The 15,352-nt window shown below is 36.3% G+C and overlaps 2 protein-coding genes across 2 annotated transcripts in view; both read left to right on the forward strand.

The window, feature by feature from the left end:
- LOC148955550 (uncharacterized) overlaps positions 1-15,352 on the forward strand; it is a 174,289-nt gene that overhangs the window by 59,640 nt on the left and 99,297 nt on the right. The gene's annotated exons all lie outside the window — the stretch shown is intronic.
- foxo (forkhead box, sub-group O) overlaps positions 6,275-15,352 on the forward strand; it is a 94,106-nt gene continuing 85,028 nt past the window's right edge. Inside the window, exon 1 of the mRNA XM_089104999.1 lies at positions 6,275-6,354. Coding sequence (XP_088961125.1) covers positions 6,289-6,354 — 66 coding nt within the window. The 5' untranslated portion in view covers positions 6,275-6,288. The remainder of the gene's footprint in view (positions 6,355-15,352) is intronic.

Raw genomic sequence — 15,352 nt, forward strand, 5'->3', positions numbered from 1 at the left:
TCCACCACTTGCGTGATGGAAATTCTTGGGTACACCAAAGGAATTTAACTCCTCACTGTCATGACAACGTATGCATACATTGCCAATAAGATCTCCACTTGCACTCGTTTCATAGTTCAGGTATTTCTCCTTGTCAGCGTTCAACACGACAATGATTTTTTCATATGCACATACTTTCGTCGAGTAATTCATCTTCACTTTTTACAGATATGAATTGTGCGTTGATCCTTCCACTGCGTAAAAAATACTGATTTAATGCATGCAATAAACTCGGTAGTGTCGAGAAGCTGCCAAAGAGTACGAGTGGAAAAGCCACGTCGTGTCCATGCACAATCACAGGGTATGATTTATAGAGCCGTAAGCATATTTCATGTCTTTTTAAGATACGTAAAAAGTAAAAAAAATATACCATATTACAAAATTAAAGAAAGTATTTACGAATTGGGGAGGGGACTCTTTGAGGTTTGAAATTGTTCTTCGTAAGGAAATTATTAAGGTACCGTTTAAAGAAAATAAAAACTAACGCCATAAAAAAGTATTAAAAAAATGGCAAGGGGGCCCTTTGGGGGGCCCAGGGCGGGTGCTGGGGGGACCCTTGGGGGAGGGTGTCCCTTCTGTGTCTCAATGTACAAAAAATATTAAAAAAATGGGGAGGGAGGGGAGGGGAGGGGGAGGGGAGGGGAGGGGAGGGGAGGGGGAGGGGAGGGGGGAGGGGGGGGTATGAGGAGGGGGAGGAGAGGGAGGGGAGGGTGGGGTGCCCTTTGGGAGCCTGGGGGACCTTTGGGGACCGGTGGGGGGCCTTTGGAGGTCCTGGGGGCCGGTTGAGAGCCTGGGGGACATTTGGAGACCGGGTGAAGGTCTTTGGGACCCCGGTGGTCTTTTGGGAGCTCGGTGTGCCTTTGGGGGCCCCGGGGTGGGCCTTTGAGGGTCTGGGGAGCCCTTTGGGAGCCTGGGGGGCCTTTGGGGACCGGGGGACCTTTGAGGACCGGGGGAGGGCCTTTGGGGTCCGGGGTGCCCTTTGGAGGTCCGGGGGGCCCTTTGAGGACCAGAGGAGGGCCTTTGAGGGTCTGAGGAGGGCGTTTGGAGGGTTGGGGCTCTATGGGAGCTTGGGGGACCTTTGAGTACCGGGGGCTTCCTTTGGGGTTGGGGTGGGGGATCGGAACCCTTTGGGGTTGTTGTAGAGGACCTCACAACACTGTTCAAATGGAACTTGTGTATTATAACGACCACAGAGTTTCACCCTCAAATTCACTTCTAAAACCTTTCCTAAAATCTTCTTTCAAAATGTCTCTAACTGTTTCGCCAAAATAATCCCATAAAATGGATAAAACGGTTTCGCCCAAATAAACCCTAAACGTAATTTCAGCGTGTTCCTTTTGTTTGGCATCTCTGCGCTAACGCATTTCAAATTTCTAGGAAACCCTTTCCTACGTTAATCTCTTCATCTCATAAATTTTCCTAGCTAAACTATTAGGGTTTTGCTAGAATATCAATTTATCTCTCCGACTTAAAGCTCCGTGAAGCCGTATTTAAAAATAGAATTTCTATCTCTTTAGACTCCCGCATAATTCCAAGATAACAAGTGATGTCAATTATAATTCCTGACACTAAAGATCAATGAAGCCCTATTTGAAAATAAAATATTAATTTTTCTCTCAGACCTAAAGAATGTTTATCCCTCAGACCTAAGATTAAAGAAGCCTTAATGTTTCTTAATTCTCCCCTTCATGAATCAATAATTTCCCCTAGCGATTATGTAAATCAAGTTCACATGTGCTACTCGTGACAGGACCACGTGGTTTATGGTTTTCCAAGTGAGAAAGGTCCTGTTTTTTCATTCTCAGTGAGAAAACCATATAACATACATGAATTGCTGTTGACATCCATATAACAGACATGAATTGCTGTTGACATCCATAAATGTGACATACTTCCTGTTTTTCAAATTCTCACTGTCAAAAACCATAAAACATCCATAAATTATGTCCTGTCCGCGCTGGTACCCCCTCCTCTACTCTAGACACAGGCTCAGGAAGGACTAACTTCGAAAGAATAGAAAAATGGTCTGAAACGTTGCTTACCAAGACACAACTACTAAGAATTGGTAAAGAAGCAAAAATACTGTCAGTTAGAGGGTCTGTTGTATCATTTACTCTAGTAGGTATAAGCGTCGTTGGCAGTATACCATAAGAAAGGATTACTGCGGGAAAGTCTATTGACAAAGAAGAATCATCCGAAAGACTTAAGTTAAAATCACCCATGACAACCTTATCACATGGCTGGTTTTGGACCAATTCTATTGTTTCATTAAGAATATTTAATAAATCTAGAATAGAACTGCTTGGAGTACGATAAACCTCACCAACAACCAATCTTTATCAAGTGGCCAAATGTTTCAACTAAGAGTGATTTGATAACTCCTTCCGCATTCCGAGAAAGACCTTTACGAATAGAATATACAAATTCCAGAGCAAGACCTCCCTTTCCTATCTGAGGCCCGGTTCAGTCGTTCATAAAAATAACCAGGCATTTCCAAAAGTGAACCATTAGAACGATCAAAAAAAGGTCTAATATAGGCCAACAACAGATGGCTGCAAATCATCCATCAGTATCTTAAGTTGGTCTTATTATTATTGTTTAATTATAATTATTTTTTTTAGTAATTAATAACTAGTTTATTAATTATTTTCATTTATTAACTACTCCCTCTACTTTATTCGAATAAAAAAATTAGAATAAATATACTTTATTCTAAATATATACAAAATATATATACTTTATTTTTCTGAGTGTGTACCTCCATGATTCCCAACGTGGGGCACAGGCTCCACTGGTGGGGCATGGCTATATTTTGGTGGGTCAGAGACAGGACGTGCACCTTTCGGCTAACTATACTTTAGAGTCTTAATTAAAAAAAAAAAATTCTTGTGAATGACGTTACATTCGTATCCATTTAAAGAGCAACAAAGATACATGATAGTATTGTTTTGGCTTTATTCATCGTATAAAAGGTGTTGTATTCAGACAATACTTTTCATCAGTATAAAATATGAATAGAGGACAACCTAAGAAAAGATACCTAGTTAATTACCTATTAAGCTCCCTTCAAAGGAATACAGGTAAAATTTGAATTACAGAATATAAATTCTGTAACCAGTGGTTTGGAACCACTGGTGTATCTACTGACACTATTGAACAGGCGTTTAAAGACTCAATGGATAGTATGCATCGTATATATTGTACTTTATATAAAAATAAATCCTTAGTCTTTTTTACCTTAAGTCACATATGAAACCCACCATTTCTTGAAAATTGTCAATCAATGTATAGCTTTAAGAGATAAAAATCCTATTTGAAGCCCTTCTCGTGCTGCAAAGAGGAGGAGTTCCTAAACACAAAATGAAATCTTGGCGGCACTATTGCCTGCAATTTGAAAAGGCAAGATTCCTTGAAAAAAGAAAATGTTTATCTACAGTGAAATTAGAGGAAAAGAATGTTAATGCCTAATGTCTCTTTCCCAATTCAACGACTATTTTCCGCGAAATTGCGATGGATATTCGAAGAGGTGACAAACGCCAGTGGTTCTACCAGCTGCCTCAATATGTTATTTTAGCCATTTTAAGATTCTCCACTTTTGGTCGTAATAGTGCTGCGAATTACATAAAGGGTAGCAAAGAGCATAGAAGCCCACAAAACTTTTTGTCTTATCTACCAAAAAGGTTGTCCCTATTGCTTAATGTTGCCTTTTTTAATATACGACGAAAAAGGGTACCTGCAATCCAGACTAATCTTAGAATCTATTTTTATAAAAGAAAATTGTTTATTGGTACGACACTACTAACACTTAGGCCTATAGTGATGAAAGGATAATATCTGTGTTTTAACTGATTCTATTAGAACCTAGGGCTGACGAGGGATCCACGTCATGTTGACAGGGACCATTATCTTTCCAATAGTTTCACTACCAACAATTTATAAAAAAAAAGTAAATAAACTAGTGCATTGGCTTTGTTATCTTACTTCACTCATCGGAGTGATAAGTCCATAAGCATGGCTCGGCTTTTCACAGTCAAGAAAGCTTCAAAAGGTATACAAAATCATAATAAAAGAGTTCCTTTGTCAGACAGGCACTTACGATGTGTCTTGCATATACCTCGCAAAATTTCGGTGGGGAATAAAAGTAAATATGCGCTAACAATTGGCAAATCATAAATACAATCCTAGAAATTTAAAGCAAAGTCGGAAAAATATCAAGATTCTCTGAAGAGAGGGACAGGGCCAAAAATCTACATCCTGCATACATGTTTGGTATCAAAGAGAATTTGTAGATGTGGCAGCTAATATGAATCTCTTTTAAAATGTTGTCCGTAATAACGACTGATTAAAGGACTTGGCTTACTGGACTGAAATACCATCCGTCCTCAAAGGTCGTTTTTGGCCCTCTCCTTTCACCTGTCTATTAACGTAACTCCTACATGAACTTCTATCTTCAGCCAGGTGAAAAAGTAACGGCATGTTGACCGACAGAAATTTGTCTTCCCAATCTCTTTGAGGACGCAGTGCCCTTGGATTCGCCCAAAACATTACTCTTGTCCTTGTCGTGCTTGACTCATGACTCATGCATGACTTATTTCATAATTTTAGGCTAAAGGACTGCATGCTCAGTAATAAGATCCGTAAAGAGGCGTTAAGATCCTTACTAAAGAACGACATATTTCAACGAAAAGTAGAGAGTGATATTAAAAACAAAGCGAACCAAGATGAACAATATTAGAAATAAAACTCTGAACGATCAGAAAGAACCTTGAACCGAAGAAGATCTACCGCCCATGAGTGTATGGCTTTCATCTGTTAATATGTCTTTGATAACTAAATAACGCCGTAAAGAGGCGTTAAGATCCATACTAAAGAACGATATTTTTTCAACGAAAAGTAGAGAGTGATATTAAAACAAAGCGAACCAAGATGAACAATATTAGAAATAAAACTTTAAACGATCAGAAATAACCTTGAAACGAAGAAGATCTACGGGCTAATTCTGAGAAAATTTCAGGGCAAAAACAAAAAACCTGTTGTTTTATCATTTACGTAAGGCTTTGCTTGAGGAATTGGTATTCCATTGGATATTTCTGAATATTTTTCTTATAAGTGTTGTCACAAGTAGGGGAGTAGACAGGGGGAGGGCCGTTCTCAGGTGCAGCCTCTGAAGGACACCAAACTGGAGGCTTTTCTTTTATTTTCTTTTTTATTCTTGAATACTATGATTTGGGGGACGGGAGAAAAAAAGTTGTCCACAGGCGTTGAAAACCATAGCTACGCCTCTGAAAAGAAGCCCCCTATTCTGAATTCAGAAGAAATGGAATCATTTGATACGCACTATCTTTCAATGATTATCTTCATTAATACATATCAAGTGTGTGCTATAATTTTCATTTATTTACGTGTTTAAAGATTTCTTTTTACATTTTGAGAATATTTTTCAGAACCATTCTATCTCATGGCCCATATGCGTATCCACATGTTATTTTTTTTATTGATATGTTTTCTTGGCGATTTTGATAAAATGACGGTACGTTTTTTGCCAGTTTTATAGGTATGATGGTTTTTAAACCTATTTTTATATTTGTCTGTTATTTGTTTTCATTCCGAAATTAGATTTTGGCCCAGTTGGGCCTGTGACAGCTATTTAAAAAAAAATATTATCTCTTTTCTTACTTGCTTTTTTCTTAAATATTGAACAGTTTTTCTTAATTTGTTTTCTGAAAATACAGAAATGCAATAAAAGTTTATTTAAGCGTATCGTTTTTGCCGTTTTACAAGTCGGAAAATATATCGATGGAAGGGGAGGGGGGGGGGTCAAATCGGGTGCCCCCTCCCCCCCCCAAAAAAAAAAAAATCAAGCGGCCCTGTGGCCTTTTATGATATACTTTCGATTACATATTTTATTTACGAAATTTTTTTCTTATACTTTTCTATTTTTATATCTACAAAGAATCAAGTTTTTTTTACTGCCGAAACCTTCATTTCTGTATAGCGCATTAACATTTTGTCACATAGCTCCCCATTCACAGTACTTTGTATTTTTCAAAGCCCTTTTATTTCCGTTTTTTTTTTACAACTGAATCCTCGGAAACTTGTTGAACTTTTTTGAACCCTGGCGCCAGCCAACTTGTAGATTTAGCTCCGCCTCTCGCGCTGGGAGTACGCCTCCTTGGCCTCCTCTCTCTTCGCCGAGGCCGACTTGGTTTTCAGTCGTTGATCACGTTTTAAAGAGAAAAGATTGTTTTAATGTTGGGCAATGAAAGAGCTTTAGGTCATTTCCAAGATACGGAAATTGAGGAAGACTATACGATCGTAAGTTGCTAAAAACAATACCGATTTTTTTTACTCATGAGTATAAGCAATAGTCATATTTTGGTGTTGTATAATCACAAAAGTAATATTTTGATATTATAATCACGAAAGAGCAGTAACATATGGCTTCTCATTCAACGCCGTTTCGAAATATGTTAGTTGCTACCATGACATTATCTTCTCAGCTTGCCCTCCCTCTAATAGGGACAGTCCAATTTAAGGATATGTACAGCTTTGCGGTCTAATTTTTTTTTTTCAAGTTGACATTATTTCGCACAATGAACGAATTTGTTGATGAGAAATAATTAAAAAAAAATAACAGAAACAGCAAAGTTTTGAATATAGCCTAGAGTTAGCCTGTATTTGGCTCCATAAGGGGTAGGCGGCCTGGGACAAAATTGTCACGGCAGTGACCTGTGTAATTGGGAGCTGTGTTGAATTGATAATCTAATGGTATTAATCTTTAGCGTTGCCAAAGCGGTGCAATTTTTGATACAATTTAAGTGTTCCTGGTACAATACGGGGTCAATATCTACGAAATCATATTATTGAGTTAGGACTAAAGTGAATACACCATTCGATGCCATTTTTTTTATTCGTAATCAGCATAAAAAAAGGCATCGAATGGTGTATTCACTTTATTCCTAACTCAATAATATGATTTCGTTTATATTGACCCAATACGGTAGCCTACCTTTGGAAATCTTGGGAAATTCTTAACCTGCTGATTCAGATGGTACAAATTAAGGTACTACTGCATTATGCGGGCACCGCGGAGAAGTCAAGTTTGGTTAATGCTAATGAAATAAAATAGGATGAATATATAATAGTTTAGAAACAAATTTGGGCTATATATTTGAGCATTAGGGAAGGTGGGGGATAAAGCATAGCATATATTAAATACGTAACCTAACCTAGGTACCTTCCCCCCCTAAACCCCAAAAAACAATCGTTTAAATATTGTAACTCATTGAGAAACAACGCTTTGCAATCATTTATCTAGGTTAGGTTACGTATTTATCACATGCTATGCTTTACCCCCACCCTAATATGGAAATATATAGCCAAAATTTGTTTCTAATCTATTATATTTTCATCCTATTTTGTTTTATTTCATTAGATTAACGAAATTTCACTTATCGCGTGTTTACCGCTATCTTAACCAGAACCCTTTTGGGGCTACTACTCTGGGCTGTAGATTCGTCCTTGAAAGTTACGATCACCTAGCTCAACAACGCTCCAAGACTGCGAAAAGTAACCGTCCGGAGTTTTACCCACTTAGAATCATAAGCCTCAGCAACAGCCATGCCTGAGGATTTTTTCTGCAATAAAAACAAGCCCCTTCTGTCGATATAGCCATCATTTATTGTGTTGTTCTAACTTATTTAAAGTATCCTAAAGTTAAATAATGGTAAGGAGTTGCCCACTGGCTATCATAGGTGTATTCGAACTGCTACTCTCAGACCTGTCCCTGAACTTGTTTCTAGTTTTAGGCTATGTCAATATCTTAGATTAGTGGCCTAGCGACGTGGGCTGCAAATGGTGGTCCGGAGTAGGATTTTTTTGTAAAACAAGAGATATTACACCGCCACTTCTTTTGTTTTCTCTTTGAAGGCATTGCAATATTTAAAAAAAAAAACAAAAAAAAAACTTGAGGTTAAAATCACTTGAGGCTTCTGACTGGCTCACCACCTTTACCATACTACAGTCGTCCAAGGTGAAATCTTCAAAAGAAAAACAAGCTTTTTGGAATCAATCTTTTTGAAATTGTAGTGTGCGGATAGTAGATTGCTAGTAAGTACTGTCTTTTGAACAAGGAAGAATTTAACGGATAAATCTCATTTGAAAATTGTTTACTAATCGTTTAAACAGGATTATAAATTATTTTTGCAGGGGTGTTTTGATTTTGGACGTGTGATCTTCTATCGCGCAATCGACGAATAACTGTGAATCGTGCATGCGTATTTGTAGGCTACAGAAGAAATTTTTCACCTTTAGAGAAGGAAATATCCCATTTAAGCTGTCGGAATTCAAACGTCGTTTTGCGACATGTCTAACTAAGACTTTTAGTGTATTAAATTCAGCACGTTCTATCGATTCGTTCAATCAGTTTTTCTGTGTCTTTTTTTGGTATTGAGATATGTAGAAGTTTAGCTTTTTCTGAAATATATTTATATACACTTATAGTTATAAAAGGTATGTTTTTACATCAGATTTTTTTTCCATTTTTTTTTGTCTGAAAAAGTTATTTATACAAACAACTGCTTGTTAATCAGAGTAAAAAAAAACAACCCAGAGTGTATTATTTAGTTTCTTCACTGTGCTGTAAAATTTTCGTCTTGTAACATACCACCTTTTGAATTACTACTTCGGGTTGTGCGTCAGTATGGGATGGCTAATTTAATTTCACACAGGGTGACGAAATTTAGTTACGGTGGTGCTTCTGATTCCACTCCGCTAATTACGGTGTAAACACTGTAAAGTTTTCATTTTGGCGTAAATTACCCAAAGAGAATGTCTTCTCTTGGGTACTCCAAGATACCTCACCAATAAATACAAATTATTTAATACTTAATTTGATCCTTAAGTTTATTTTAATACTTATTTTATTACAAATTTTTTTTAATTATTTATTAATTTATTCAATAACGTGCCAAAAGGAGGAAGTATTTGCCCCCCCCCCCCCTAGATTTTTAAAAATGCCTTTTTTTGGGGGGGGTATTTTCATAGAAAAATGCCTTTGTTGTGCATTTTCATGGAAAAAATGCTACCCCTAGGTTTTCAAAAATAGATTTTGCCCCTCCCCCCTATTTTTGTGAATTGACGCCACTGACAATAACCTATATCTTTGAAGTACTTAATTGGTTGTACCTTACGTAATTAGCGCGTTTTTTCCACTCTGTGGTATCTGTTTGTATTTTGCATCTGCTCTTTGTGCGAGTCACTACTTTGGGAGGCAATAGTTGGTAGAGTCATGTCTCTAAAATAACAGTAGCCTATTAGCGTTTTTTTTTTACCGTAAGTTTTTTTTGCCGTTGCTACTCCAGCGCGGACACTGGGCGGTAAACATTCCACCGTCACAACATAAGTCAATGATAAAAGATCATAAATAGATCGTATTAATTTAATAGATCTATTTTATAGGTCATTGATAAATCATAAATAGATTATAAGCCTTTTTGTATTTTCATTGAAAATAATTGAAAAACGATAAATGTCCCCTCCCCTACACTTACGAATATGGGGAGGTGGCGTACGCCCCCTCTATGTTCGTATGAATTAACTACACGTACATGCATTGGGGAGGGGGGCAGCTAAACTAGAAGCTGTTCTGAAAACCAATAGGTAGACATTTTCTTAATGTAAATAAATTCAAATTTTAATAGAATAGTAGGCCTATATAGTTTAGGGCGCATAAATTGAACTAAAACTAATTTTTTTTATTTATGATATTTAGGCTTTGATTGGCAGTGGCAGAGTCGAAGGCAGAGGCTAATTTTGGTCCAAACCCCTTACACTTGAAACTTCTTGGAATTTCTGGGAAGTTCCTAATCAAATTATCCAGTTTTTTAATTGCTTTTTTTTACAATTGCCCTCTCTATTCTCGTGAAAAGAAATTTATTTATGACTTCCAATTATTTTATTTTCTATGATATACCTTCTTCAGACCCACTCTCTGTCAGCAGTAGTCAGCAGTAAAAAAAAAAAAAAAAAAAAAAAAAAAAAAAAAAACCGCCGAATATGTCCGGCTTCCATTTAGCGCCATAGACCACCATCTCAGTGTAGCCGTTAAAATAATTGTTTATTTTGCCGTTCATTTATTGTAGAGACTATGGACGGCTGCATTGCTGCAGTTACTTTTGCTTTACAGAGTTTCTTTTTCTGCCGCCCACTGGGTCCGACGCAATAATATCCTATACACCTCTAAGAAACGATCCTATACACCTCTAAGAAACGCTCGATAAAAAACGCCAAGTGTGTTTCGGGCCTTATCGTTGGTTATAAATTTCTAGAGCCAACTAACACAGTAACAGTTTTAATTTTGAGCTCAAGTACACAGTAGCTCATGCATGAGCAGAGGAGGAGGGAGTCCCTCGGCTAAGATTTTTCGGATCCCCCTAAATTTTCTGTGACTTTCATACAAATCGCCTGTTTATTTTTTACCCCGTAATTTGGGCCACTAAAAGTCAAGTCTTGTGTTCGTGTCTGGAGTAGGGATTTTGTACACAAAATTTGGCATGTTGCAAATTCAGTTTTTTTAATAAAAAAATGGACTTCATTCGTTCTAACTATCTTCCCTTCATACGTTACAAACATAATTAGTGTTAAATCTATTTATTGACATGGAAGAGGAGCATTAGTACTTGCATGTATTTCAACAATCGTCTTGGTCATACTTGTACACAGGAAACGGTCAAATCCGTAGGACTGTAAAAACATGTTTGTGGGTTTAAAATACCCTTCCCCCTCCCCAAGGGTCAAACCTGTGCCTTGACTTATTTTTTTCCTTGCAACTCCTCACGATTTTTTTTCTTCTGTCTTTCGACCAAAAATTGGTAAGTATTAATAAACTCATAGATTATTCTGACTAACAAGTCTATAAGCCTTGACCAGTCCTATTCGCAACAAAAAACATGTGCTGCCGTCTAGCGATCCTGCGGACTTCATAAATAGTAAATTGTTTGCCGATCTGTCATATTAGATACGGTGGTAATTGACTTGAACTTATCTAGCAAATTTGAATTTTCGCTAATTATTATTTAATGTATTTAACATCACGCAATTCTTCAGTGGTATTTATCCATGGTAAATTAGCAGTCATGAGCACGAACGCTAGATGGGGCAAGGGATTTTTTCGTGTCAGAATTATACTGCAGTAAGCAATTTTGTAAATTTGAATATAACTGCGACTAGGCTAGGAGACTTAGCACAAGAAACTGTTTTTGGGGGAGCTAAGTTCGTCAACCTCTTCCCCCCTCGCGAAAAAACTGACAATTTATATGAAAAATATAGAAGAAAACGTAAAATTAGGGGTATTCCGGGGGAGAGCCTAGCTCCACTTCTTCTTTGGATGTTTCTAGGTTGTGCTATGCTGGACACTGGACTCAAACGACTCAATACAAAATTCTTGGCTTCAAAAGAGAAAATGTGTAAATCGAAGAAAAGACTATATCTATTGTTAAATTCGGTTAAAAATAGGTTATGAAATTAAGAGTTAGAAATCGGTTTGTTTTCGTGATTTGCACCGGTTCTTACAAGTCTTTCCCTTGATTTGACTAACTGTAGAGCTTTCAGTGACAATGCGTACATGAATAAATGGAGAGAAAAAAAATAGTTGAAAATGTTGAAAATAGAGGGAATAAAGTGGAAAAGGTTACTATATCAACGCATAGCCAAGCAAGCTCTGCTTGGTCGCTCTTAAGTTGTTTTTTTACGCATGGTTTAAGTTTTTTTTTTCATCCATGTTTACACATGGCTGAAAAATATCCCTTTTTTTACATTTCTAAGAAACCTGTCGAAAACCCGTAGATTGGAACTAGATTCCAAGGGGTTCTCCCAATTCAACGTTTTGCCATTTCCGACTTAACCTCCTGTACATTTGTAGAATTCGCATGTCTTTCTTTGTTTTTCTTTTGAATTTTCAAGCCCCCCCCCCCCGCAACCTAAATTATTTATCAGTTAATCTAAATCCCTACACACACACAAATCCCACAGTTTAAATTCTTTATCCTTTAACCTAAATCCCTAAATCATATTTATTTTATCGATAAAATAAATGTGAGTGGAATGAGTCTACTGGAAGTCTTTTCACCTTCAAAATGAACGTTTCGAAGCGGATAAAAGCCTGAATGCTTTATAGTCTATTTTACTTTTATATATATTTTTTGTTTTAGTTTTTTTTCTACGCTGAAGACGCCTTGTTAGATACGGGCGAAATATTTATTTTTTGTTGTTGTTTTTCTTCGTTTTCATTTACTGGCCATAGATCCGTTTTTCGTCTTTATATTCATTCCTTTGTGTTCTTTGTTATGTCCGGCCAGTTCGGCTATAGATATTTTATTATAAAATATGGTTTTAAATAGATAAGATAATTTTAAAATCGACCTTTGGTCAAAATCAAAATGTTTCAAATATAAAATTTTTAGGCATCCCTAGTCAAAATTTCGCTCTTTAACACAATTCCTTGTATATTTATACAATCACTTATTTTTCGTTGTGTTTTTCTTGCGACTAAAGTCTGACCTCCTTGCGAACTAAAACCTTTGATCACTTTGATTGCAGAAAACAGATCTTTGAAGTGTGCATTTAAGTCTCAAAATAAAAAAGGAATCGAAATAAAACACTAGTTATTTTTCACGCAAATACCATTTTTTTTTATAAAAACTAGTTCTTGGTTTTAGCAGTATTTAATAATAGCTACAATTTAAATACTTTAATATTTTTAGTGTAAGTAATTTAATAATAATTAGAAATTACAGTAAAAAAAATTGTAGTTTGTACAAAAACCTGAGTCTGTACTGGCGATACAGACTACATTGTCGTAAAGCCATATGATACATGGCAAAATAATTCTCTTGTTTTCTAATGAATTATATATGAAGACATACAAAACTTCGTCTGTTTTAAACAAAGTTTCCAATTCTAACACAGTAACAGTAAGAAAAGTGAAAAGACTATTTGACGAACGGATTTTGCTTTTTTTTATAAAATAAAAATAAACTTATAGAAATTGCAGTGGACAAAAATCCTCTCTTAAGGCAAAAAATTGTCCGAGTCAATTTCGTGTTTCGCAAGGAATGGGTGCAGTTAGGCAAAAATTTGTATTTGTTTTTGGCTAAATTCTATTCTTTGTCAAAAAGGGGTCTGTGCACACTAAAATATATGTATCTCGAAAGAGTGGCTTAGATGGCTAGAACATATCCTAAGGATATTCCTGTGACAGTTTTGTTAAATGGGACAATTAGAAAGGACCTGTAATCTCTAGAAATTTTTTTGGGAAAGACCTAAAGCAACAGCTCTTACACAGGTGGGATGAAGGAGTATTTGCTACTGCCCCTCAGGTGGGCTAAAGGCTATGGAGGGCAAAGTTCGTTTTTGTGGTTATATATTGTCTAATAGATTGAATATCCTAAACTTTGATAACTAAATATAGGTTAATGCAAGTTTTGTATGCCTAAATAATATTCTTGTACGTGAAATGGCAAGGTCTAGATCTGGGACAATTGCTCGGTTTTTCATCAGACAGGAGACAAATAACTCTTTAAAGATAGATTCACGATGAGATTTGACTAACGTAAAGATTTAGCTAACGCCAGACCCACTCATAACAAGATTTGTCTGATTTGCTAGTTCTTGTTAGTTGAGATGGAACATTTTCTTGTCCGTGAATTTCTGAACGTTTTTATTTATCTAAAGATTGGTAATCAAGCTCTCTGAGGGTCTGGCTGTCCTAAACTAATACCAAAGAAGTTAAAAACAAGCTGATCTTCAATGCTAGTTTATATCTAGTGGGTTCTATTTGGCTCTAAACGATTATGGCGCTTCAGCATGACTACTCGTTGTATAAAGATCTACTCTTGCGCTCAACTGCACCATTTCTGGCACTTTGACAAAGATTTGCCAAGCTTGAAAAGCGCATAATGTGAACATACATAAATAGGGAATGGGAAGGTCCTCGGTGGATTATTTTTAGTGAACCTATTATGGACCATTTTATTTTTTTACGTTAATTGGCTTACGTTACGGATTGCCAATGTGAAACAGCTACAAGACTCAGCTTTAGACTAGAATAACTTTTTATCTGTCAATTAGTTTTGAAGAGATGCCAAATCTTGCCTAAAAGTGAAATTACCTTTGTTCTACACTAGACAGTAAATTTGGATTTCTAGTTCTAAGATTCATATAAACTTTTTCTAAGGGAAGCCAAAAAAAGTTTAATTTCTTTTCACCTTGTTACATGTTCATTTCTTGTGTAAAAGGGCAGCTTATATCTGTTATTTTATTTTGAAGCCTTTCGCAAACGCATAGACAAAACGCTTTGAAATAATTCACTATGTAATCTCGATTATTTTTGAGTTGTATCAATTTCATTGTCGATAAGAGAAATTACAAACGTTGTCTGAATCTGCGGACACAACTCTTATCAGTGATGGAACTGTAAAAGATGGTTGTACTTACTGCTGTTGCTTGAGGGATTGTTATATAAATTTAAGAATTTGGTATTTCTTTATAGTTTTGCCCTTAGGCAACTAAGAAAAACTAAGGTTTTTTTTTATTAACCTACATATCCCAACTGTCTACTTATGATATTATTGATCGCAACCCCTTTTTTTTCTAAATTTTAATTTTCGTTAATTAAATTTGCCATTAAGGCAAAATTAATTTTTTTTTCTTATGTCGCGACTTAAAAAAAGCATGGTGAAGCTCTAGTTAAGGGGCTTCTTGTTATCTTAGAAAGTTGTCGAGAGCTCAGTGAATCAAACTTCCAAGAACGAATCCAGAGTCTAAAATATACCCTGGGAAGGTGTTAGCAAGCTGCTGATATCTCTATCCTTTTCTTATTTCTAGAGCTTAGAAGATTGCAGAGATGACAAGTCTATACCGATCTAAGATTTGACAAAAAATATTTTTACCCCAACTTTGGGTTTTCAGTCTCTTTTTCATTGGCTCTGCCTTTTGGAACTGCAATTCCCATTATTTCAGCCGCATTTTAGGTTTAAGAAATAGATCTACAAATCTTTAAAACATTAGAATTGAGATGGAACAAAAGCTTGAGGCTGAAAACACTTTCCCTTTGCCTCACTTGTCCAGTGCATCTATCTCAAGGTTTCATTTTTATAACACAGATCGTAAAAGGTCATCGAAGGTCAATGTCCTTTAGAGGAGGAAGGAATGGAGCTAGGTAATTGAGAATACCTTCCGGGGGACTTATGAGGCTCTAGAACTATTCTTGGAAGTTTCATTCCCGTAACTCAACTACTTTACAAGATAGACAAAA

Source organism: Artemia sp. Qi Xiang Cuo, chromosome 2 (genome assembly GCF_049724085.1).
Source record: "Artemia sp. Qi Xiang Cuo chromosome 2, ASM4972408v1, whole genome shotgun sequence".
In the NCBI taxonomy this organism is placed as follows: Eukaryota; Metazoa; Arthropoda; class Branchiopoda; order Anostraca; family Artemiidae; genus Artemia; species Artemia sp. Qi Xiang Cuo.